This window comes from Macrobrachium rosenbergii, chromosome 30 (assembly GCF_040412425.1).
Source record: "Macrobrachium rosenbergii isolate ZJJX-2024 chromosome 30, ASM4041242v1, whole genome shotgun sequence".
Taxonomy (NCBI): Eukaryota; Metazoa; Arthropoda; class Malacostraca; order Decapoda; family Palaemonidae; genus Macrobrachium; species Macrobrachium rosenbergii.
Genome location: NC_089770.1, coordinates 5,288,137 through 5,298,500, shown reverse-complemented (window position 1 = coordinate 5,298,500; position 10,364 = coordinate 5,288,137). Strand labels below are relative to the sequence as shown.

Sequence of the window (10,364 nt, the reverse complement as noted above, 5' to 3'; positions counted from 1 at the left end):
GAGTTCACGTCTTGCAGTTTTGTATTTTCATTTATGTATCAATGCTTTCTTGAAATTTTGTGTTTTACACAATTTTTTTTTAAGTTTATGTCGGACAGTGTACTGTATATTATTACTAAAATATCGCAAAGAAGGACTTAAATAATGCATTTCAGATATAAAATATCCTCTGTCAATAACTTGTTGTTAATTCAGACTTGCCGAACTGGTCTATGTTATTAAATGTGGTAATTTAAGATTAACTGAATGCACATTCTTATTAAGATATCTGTCATAATCGCTTAGCTCAATTTTTTTTATTTTACTTATTTTTTAACGAATCCTTTTGGTTCAAAATTCCTTAACGCATCATATATCATAAAACAATAAATAAATTATCGCAAATACTGTGATTGCAGAACGTAACAGAACTAATTAAAATCTTTATGATGAAAATGATCACATTTGATTCTAATCACCTGGTTAAAAACATTAAAGAGAAAATTCAATGATTTGTATAACAATGTAAGGTCTAACTAACAAAGAGAGAGATGAAGAGAGAGAGAGAGAGAGAGAGAGAGAGAGAGGAATTTTCCGTAATTTCAATTATTTTCTTTTCTGGCTTTGGCTATGTTAAGGGGAACTATACAGGAGAGAGAGAGAGAGAGAGAGAGAGAGAGAGAGAGAGAGAGAGAGAGAGAGAGAGAGAGAATTTTCCCTAATTTCAATTATTTTCCTCTCTGGCGTGGGATATATTAAGGGAAGCTATTTATAAGGAAGAGAGAGAGAGAGAGAGAGAGAGAGAGAGAGAGAGAGAGAGAGAGAGAGAGAGAGAGAGAGAGAGAATTTTTTCCTTTATTCCAATTATTTTCCTTTCTGGCGTGGGCTATATTAAAGGAAACTATACAAAAGAGAGAGAGAGAGAGAGAGAGAGAGAGAGAGAGAGAGAGAGAGAGAGAGAGAGAATTCATTAGCCATCCCTCAGCAAAAGTGGAACTTCCAAAAGAGCCAATTAACTACATCTTTAGTGTTCTCCCTCAGGAGGTAAGTCGAGTCAGGGAGGTCATTTCGTACCCCCGGGGGGGGTAAGATGAGTTCAGGAGGTCGTTTCGTACCACCCCTTAATGAGACCTTAGACCACGGAGTGCTGCATGACACTCTATTGATCTCGTCCCAAGGTTGTGGTTTTCCTGGGCAGAAGTCCCTATTTTTTTTTTTTTTTTTGAGTTTTTTTTTTTTTTTTTTTTTGAGTGGGCGAGTAATTAAATTTGGGCAAGTTTTATTTGTTACATTTTTAGGGTTGGCTGCTGATGTCAGGCAGAGTATATATATATATATATATATATGTATATGTATATATATATATATATATATATATATGTATATATATATATGTATATATGTATATATATATATATATATATATATATATATATATATATATATATATATATGTATATATATTATATATATATATATATATATATATATATATATATATATATATATATATATATATATATATATATATATATATATATATATATATATATATATATATATATATATATATATATATTAATGACAGTACATTTATAAGTATCATCTCTAAATATCTGAAGAAAAATGGAACTCCTTGTTGGCTGTTGACGTACAATAAAGAAATTACTTTATAAAAATGGAAAAATACTTTCATAATGGCAGTACGTTTATTATCCATCATCTGGAAATATATAAAGAAAAGATAAAGCTGCCTGTTGGCTATTGACGTACAATAAGGAAATTACTATATAAAAATGACAGTAGATTAGTACCATCATCTCCGGAGTTACAGAAAATATTCCGGAATGACGGTACTTTCATGTCATCATATCAGGATATGAAAGAAGGGATTAGGATCCAGGATGCTGCTGACACAGAAAAAAGTATATCTGTAGATATAAGAAGCCTGACAAACAATCTTAGGCTTCTCTGGAAGGACTTGATGGAAAGATTTATTGTTTATTTTTTCTTTTTATTTTCTGTGGATGAGAAAAGACTGGAGTATCAAGAATAACCATTTTAGAAAATGTAGTCTTCAAATTAGCACTTGTTCCACAGCTTTGTAATTCATTATATTATCAAAATTTTGGCGCTTGAAGCTACTTTAAAATCGATTCATATTACTTACCTGTCTTTTGAGAAATTTGGCTTTTCATCTTTCAAGATGTTGGTATATTGCTGTGCCAAATTTCCTTCTCTCTCTCTCTCTCTCTCTCTCTCTCTCTCTCTCTGTGTGTGTGTGTGTGTGTGTGTGTGTTCTTTGTACTCTTTCTTGCTGTGTGTGCTATCTGTACTCTTTTTACAATCTTCACTCATTCTTGTTTATGTATATCCTTGTTCCACCTTCTTCACCTCTCTCTCTCTCTCTCTCTCTCTCTCTCTCTCAGTCTTCATTCAATCTCTTGTAACCAATCTCTCTCTCTCTCTCTCTTTGTACTCTTTTGCAGTCTTCATTCAATCTTTTTGTATGATTCTTCCTATGTATCTCTCTCCATCCTTCTCCCTCTCTCTCTCTCTCTCTCTCTCTCTCTCTCTCTCTCTCTCTCTCTCTCTCTCTCTCTCTCTCTCTTGTACTCTTTTGCAGCCTTAATTCAATCTTCTTTATGTATATTCTTCCTCCACCCTTCTCTCTCTCTCTCTCTCTCTCTCTCTCTCTCTCTCTCTCTCTCTCTCTTTGTACTCTTTTGCAGTCTCTCAATCTCTTTATCTATTGTTTGTACTCTTTTTGCAGTCTTCATTTTTGCAATCTTCTTTATGTATATTCTTCTCCACCCTTCTCTCTCTCTCTTTTGTACTCTTTCTCTTCATTCAATCTTCTCTTCCTCTCTCTCTCTCTCTCTTTCTCTCTCTCTCTCTCTCTCTCTCTCTCTCTCTCTCTCTCTCTCTCTCTCTTTGTACTCGTTTTGCAGCCTTAATTCAATCTTCTTTATGTATATTCTCTCTCTCTCTCTCTCTCTCTCTCTCTCTCTCTCTCTCTCTCTCTCTCTCTTTTGCAGCCTTAATTCAATCTTCTTTATGTATATTCTTCCTCCACCCTTCTCTCTCTCTCTCTCTCTCTCTCTCTCTCTCTCTCTCTCTCTCTCTCTCTCTCTCTCTCTCTCTCTTTCTCTGTTTGTACTCTTTTTGCAGTCTTCATTCAATCTTCTTTATGTATATTCTTCCTCCACCCTTCTCTCTCTCTCTCTCTCTCTCTCTCTCTCTCTCTCTCTCTCTCTCTCTCTCTCACTCTCTCTCTCAGGACATTTCTTGACATCTCTACAGTACGAAATGACGCGAAAAACTTCTCTCACCTCCGCTGGAAGACGACGAAGACGAGGAAGTTAATATTGAAGTTAATTGTCTCTTTGGAAGTTCCATTTTCCCAGACGTTGCTAATGAATTCCCCACTAATCCCTGTCCCCTCTCAGTTCTTAGTTTCCACTTCATTTAGCCTCTATAACAATCCTCTTTAGGATTGTTAGATATATTTCCTATTTTTAGATTGGGCATTTTGTATGTTTGTTTGTTTGTGGGTATGTGCGTTTTTGTGGTCCCTTCTATAAGCACGTGATGGTCATAAGGTAGTAATTATATAAACAGATAAATATTTCAAAAAGGAAACAGAGACAGAGAGAGAGAGAGAGAGAGAGAGTTCATTAGGTAGTAACTATGTAAATAAATATTTCAAAAAGGGAGAGAGAGAGAGAGAGACAGAGAGTGAGAGAGAGTTCATTAGGCAGTAACTATGTAAATAAATATTTCAAAAGGGAGAGAGAGAGAGAGAGAGAGAGAGAGAGAGAGAGAGAGAGAGAGAGAGAGAGAGAGATAGTTCATTAGTCAGTAGCTTTATAAATAAAGAAAATTATCAAAAGGGAGAGAGAGAGAGAGAGAGAGAGAGAGAGAGAGAGAGAGAGAGAGAGAGAGAGAGAGGGAGGAGAGAGAGAGAGAGAGTTCATTAGTCAGTAACTTTATAAATAAAGAAACTTATCAAAAGAGCAGAGAGGGTTCGTTGAGAGAGAGAGAGAGAGAGAGAGAGAGAGAGAGAGAGAGAGAGAGAGAGAGAGAGAGGCACGCAGTCTGTTTCAACTCCTTTGAGTAAAACAATTCTGGAGGCCCACGCCAAAGTTTCCACTTCATTTTACACCTGACCTCTCTTCCGGACCTTTAGGTAAGCTCCTGTGCTGGCATAAGGCCAATTAAATCTAAACCGACCATCTTATGTTATCCAATTTGTACGTCGGATATAAGGGCGTGAAGTGTGATCAATTTAGGTTCACGATGAGCGAATATTCTCCAGGAGTGAAAATGGTTTCTGATCTTAACAACAATTCTGTGTCAACTACTCCACTCTGGAGTAAACTATGATCGGTTTAGCTTCATGAAAACTAATATTCTTCGGGAGTGAACATGATTTCTGACCTTAACAGCAACTATGTGTCAACTACTCCACTCCAGAATAAAAGTATTATCAAATTCGCTTCATGAAAACTAATATTCTTCAGGAGTGAAAATGATTTCTGACCTTAACAGCAATTCTGGGTCAACTACTCCACTCCAGAGTAAAGTATGATCAATTTAGCTTCATGAAAACTAACATTCTTCAGGAATGAAAATGATTTCTGACCTTAACAGCAATTCTGGGTCAACTGCTCCACTTCCCCAGAGTCACTTCATGGTGAACGACAACGAGGTTTCTCTTGTACAAAGGAATTCCTTCCTTCCAGATTCTGGTGTGAAAAGGAATTTCAAGCTACACCTGATATCGGCGGTTTTTGGGGTTCCTCATTTTCCTCTCCGTTCGAGTGTTTTTAACAGTTTCCCTTTTGCATTTTATGAAAACGACGGAATTTATTTCTGGTGACAAAAATTCATTTCTCGCTATAATGTGGTTCGGATTAGCTGTAGGTCCCGTTGCTAGGTAACCAATTGCTTCTTAGCCACGTAAAATAAATCTAATCCTTCGGGCCAGCCCTCTCTAGGAGAGCTGTTAATCAGCTCACTGGTCTGGTTAAACTAAGATATACTTTTTTTTTAGTCATTTAGAAGTTTCTCAGTTACATAGGTTTCCATTCCAGTTTATTATCCTTCTTCTATCTGTTATTTGATCAAGATATTTGTTTTATCTCGAGTTTCTTTCAGTAATTTCTCAAATCCAAATCAGTTAGATGTTAAGACGAAAAATGCTTGAGGTCTTATTATTATTATTATTATTATTATTATTATTATTATTATTATTATTATTATTATTATTATTATTATTATTATTGTAGTAGCAGCACATCTTAACGAATTTAATATTCAGTTCATCAAAACATATCTATTATAGTCAATAACTTAGAATTAAAGGACATAAGAAAATTGAATAAGCTTTGGGGGATGGCACTAAACAGTATCTCTCTCTCTCTCTCTCTCTCTCTCTCTCTCTCTCTCTCTCTCTCTCTCTCTCTCTGTATGAAAAAGAACGCAAAAAGGCGCAGAGCTAATATGCAAAAAGATGTGATTTGAATATATTATTCGGGAACTTTAAGAGAAGGGTACGTTTGAGATTTTGACTTTTTTTTTCTAGATTATTCGCGTCTTTTCCTCTCTAGTTGGTGACACTGGTTTGTCAAAGTTAGAACTGCACAGTTTACTGAACTCTGGAAATTTGTCTAGCACGTATAGTATGCAATAGGGTAATGTACCTACATTATAAATAATTAACATAATGTATATATATGTGTGTATGTATATATATATATATATATATATATATATATATATATATATATATATATATATATATATATATATATACACTGATTACTATGCAATACTTTTAGTTATTTGTCAAGCCTGAAGAAAAAGAAAACATCGTCTAATCAAGTCGACTTTCCTCAATCCATGCAGGTTTTTTCTTTACGTAGATGTCGTTTTTTTTAAATGAACAAAAACCACCAGCCTTACCAGCAATTCAAATGTAATCATTTCCCCGATATTGCTCCTTTGTGGACTGATTAATTACATTAGGATTTGTTCATTTCCGACGCGCGGAGGAATATCAAATAATTTAAGCATGCAGACTTTCCAGTCGAAGCTTTCGTGTATCTTCGACGAGAGCTGAGAAATGATGCATTGGCACGAAGCTGGAATCACAAGACTCTTGGGAAAACATAATATAAGAGTCGAAAAAGAAATAGGATCTGGTATCCCGGCAGAAAAAGGAATGTCTGAATATTGTTATGATTCTCGTGGCTATTTCATTCCCAATGGTCAGGCCCTTGAGGAGAAAGCTAGATTTATTTTTACGGTATTTATTAGAGAATGATGTCTACCTGACTCAATTTTTCTGTTTGTAGCCAAATATTTGTATAATAGTAAAACCCGAGTGGATCTTGTTTGTCCGTCCCGGGAGGGAAAGGGGTTGGTAGGGAATCAGGAGGGTCCGCCCCTTTTCCTGCAAACCTGTTTGTCCGCCCCGGGCTGGTCGGGGTAGTTAGGGGATCAGGAGGGTAGGGGGGAGACGTGACACAACGAACCTCCTCCTACAAACCTGTTTGTCCGCCCCGGGTGAGGGAGGGGTAGGTAGGGAATCGGGAGGATCCACCCTCCTCCTGCAAACCTGTTTGTCCTGCCAGGGTGGGGCGGCGACGGTGGGGAAGACATGACGGGCAGCTCCTCGTTCCAGCGCAGCGTAGCGCGCCATTAAGCTCGTTAATAGAATGTTAGCTATTCTTCACGTGTAGAAAATTGCATAAAATGTGAATTCATTCTTCCTATTCTTGACTATTTTCTATGTAGCATTCGTACAAGATATCTTCTGAAACTTTAATCTTAAATTAACGAAATGCATCATCAGATATTGAAAGCCTCGTAACAATTTCCGCCAAAAATTAACACACATCGAATATTATGAAACCCCCAATAAAATTAAAGAAATAGTTCACCTCCTTTAATCAGAAACAAACTAAAACCAACCCTTCTTTTTTTATAAAGAAAGTAATACTTCACCCCCTTTTAATCAATAAAGAAAGAAATAGTTCACCTCCCTTAATCAGAAAAAAAAATAAAACCATCTCTTCATTTTTATAAATAAATAAATAGTTCACCTCTTTGAATCAGAAAAAAAACTAAAACCAACCCTCCTTTTTTATATAAAGAAAGAAATAGTTCACCTCCTTTAATCAGGAAAAACTAGAACCAACGCTTCTTTTTTATAAAGAAAGAAGTAGTTCACCTCCTTTAATCAGAAAAAACTAAAACCAACGTTCTCTTTTTATAAAGGAAGTAGTTTACTTCCTTTAATAAAAAAAAAAACTAAAACCAACGCTTCTCTTTTTATAAAGAAAGAAGTTCACTTCCTTTAATAAGAAAAAAAAACTAAAACCAACGCTTCTCTTTTTTATAAAGAAAGAAATAGTTCACCTACTTTAATCAGAAAAGAAAGCTAAAACCAACGCTTCTTTTTTTATAAAGAAAGAAATAGTTCACCTCCCTTAATCAGGAAAAACTAAAACCAACGCTTCTCTTTTTTATAAAGAAAGAAATAGTTCACCTTTAATCAGAAAACACTAAAACCAACGCTTCTCTTTTTTATAAAGAAAGAAATAGTTCACCTCCTTTAATCAGAAAAAACTAAAACCAACGCTTCTCTCTTTTATAAAGAAAGAAATAGTTCACCTTTAATCAGAAAACACTAAAACCAACGCTTCTCATTTTTATAAAGAAAGAAATAGTTCACCTCCTTTAATCAGAAAAATTGAAACCAACGCTTCTCTTTTTTATAAAGAAAGAAATAGTTCACCTTTAATCAGAAAACACTAAAACCAACGCTTCTCTTTTTTATAAAGAAAAAATAGTTCACCTCCTTTAATCAGAAAAACTAAAACCAACGCTTCTCTCTTTTTATAAAGAAAGAAATAGTTCACCTTTAATCAGAAAACACTAAAACCAACGCTTCTCTTTTTTATAAAGAAAGAAATAGTTCACCTCCTTTAATCAGAAAAAACTAAAACCAACGCTTCTCTTTTTTATAAAGAAAGAAATAGTTCACCTCCTTTAATCAGAAAAAACTAAAACCAACGCTATACTTTTTATAAAGAAAAAATAGTTCACCTCCTTTAATCAGAAAAAAACTAAAACCAACGCTTTTCTTGTTTATAAAGAAAGAAATAGTTCACCTCCTTTAATCAGAAAAATTGAAACCAACGCTCCTTTTTTTATAAAAAAAAATAATAGTTCACCTCCTTTAATCAGAAAAAAAAACTGAAACCAACGCTCCTTTTCATAAAGAAATAATAGTTCACCTCCTTTAATCAGAAAAAACTGAAACCAACGCTTCTTTTTTATAAAGAAAGAAATATTTCACTTCCTTTGATCAGAAAAAAAATAAAACCAAAGCTCTTTTTTTAGACAGAAGATCGATGTCATTTGGAAAGAGTCCAAAAAGTTTCAGTATTACGAAAACGAAAGAAAAAGAAGTCTATCAAACCGATTGCAGCCAATTCTTCATCAGGAGAAAACGAAATATTTCCCGAGGCCTTAATCTTCTTGAAATGGATTCCAAGGACGGGAATTATTTGTCTAAAGGAAACTAGAAATGCTTATCTTGTAGCAGACATTTTCATAATACTTACATGTCGTGTAGAATCGTTTTAATGATATACGTGGACACACGAGCGCTCGTATACACTTTCCATACACCTGTCTACCTGCTGATTTATCTATACACACACACATATATGTGTGTGTGTCTGTGTGTATCTGTGTGTAGAAGATTTCCATCCTCAACAGAATCATCAGTTGCACATTATAACTGTAATTGCCTAACGGTAATTTTTCTTTTCCTGAATTAATGACGACTGAAAACATTATGTTCCCCTAATGTTTAGCAGCTAAGCATAATGAACGAACTTGACAAATGCCTCGCCCGCAAATAGTTTTAATCCTGCGCCTTTGGATGATAAAAAAAAAATTGAAAACTGGATAATCTGTTATTGGAAATCGGTATAACAAAAGAGCAGTAGTCTTCATCCCCAAAACTGGGTTAATATTAAGTTGGGGAAGCAAAGATCGATAGCCGCGGGTGTTTGGGGATACTGGACTAGCTAAGAAGACCTCGTCAGTAAGATCTGGGGAAGATGGAGCTTTCGGGAGGTACAATTAACCCCAATTGACTTTCTTTTTAGCGCGGTCTCGAGGAGGGGGGCGGGCGTTTGGGGAGGGCGTGAGGTACGAGATGTCATTCGGGTCATTTCGTAACCGAGGGAAGTCAAGAAATTTAAAAAAAAAATATTTTGGAAAATTTCTTTTTAAAAATATTTATTTAACATTTTTATCATACATTTTTTTGTAATTTGAGAGAGAGAGAGAGAGAGAGAGAGAGAGAGAGAGAGAGAGAGTTGAGAAACTTTCGTCCAGAAGGTTGTACTTACCATTTTATCATGCACGTTTTTGTAACTTGAGAGAGAGAGAGAGAGAGAGAGAGAGAGAGAGAGAGAGAGAGAGAGAGAGATTTGGAAACCTTCGTTTAGAAGGTTGTTACTTACCATTTTTATTATGCAGTGTTTTTTGTAATTTGAGAGAGAGAGAGAGAGAGAGAGAGAGAGAGAGAGAGAGAGAGAGAGAGAGAGAGGGGGGTGAGAGAGAGAGGAGAGAGAGAGAGAGAGAGAGAGAGAGGGGAGATGAGAGAGAGAGAGAGAATATCTCTGACAAAAGAAGACTACCTTTGCCATCCACTTAATCAAAATGATTGTTTTGATTAACTCAATTCAAATCGACGGGATATAAAAATGTTTTAAAAATTTTATAACATAAAAAGAACTGAAATATTTACGTTGCATCAAATTCTATCAAAAAGGAGAGATCAAAAGCCGTCAATACACGTATTACAAAGTTTCTTATAAACAAAGGATTGGAACTAATGTATTAGTTTCAGTTAAAAAAAGAAGGATTTATTTACATTCGTAATTGGAAACAAAATTTACTCACAAACCAAGGACTGAAAACATTAGTTTGATAATTTTTTATATATATGTATATATATATATACACACATATATACATACATATATATATATATATATATATATATATATATATATATATATATATATATATATATAACTAAAAGCACTAATTTTCCTTAGATTTGTTTACAAAGACAAAACTCACAAAAATAAGTTCAGAGCTTTTGTTTACAAAAACTTGACTAAAAACAAATTTACTAAAAACATTAGTTTGGGAACTAACTTAATAATATAAACTAAAATCAGAAATTTTCCTCGAATTTGGTTAAGAGGAGAAAACTCACATCTCTCATTTCAATTAAAAACTTTGTTTCAATAAAAAAAAGATAAAGTTCAGAGCTTTAGTTTAAAAAAAAA

General features: G+C 34.5%; 1 protein-coding gene across 1 annotated transcript in view; it reads right to left on the bottom strand.

Moving 5' to 3' along the window:
- The window catches only part of LOC136854722 (uncharacterized), a 132,885-nt gene extending 129,507 nt beyond the window's left edge, over nucleotides 1-3,378 (bottom strand). Inside the window, exon 1 of the mRNA XM_067131309.1 lies at nucleotides 3,312-3,378. Within this exon, the coding sequence (XP_066987410.1) occupies nucleotides 3,312-3,378 (67 nt within the window). The remainder of the gene's footprint in view (nucleotides 1-3,311) is intronic.
- Nucleotides 3,379-10,364: the final 6,986 nt, after the last annotated feature.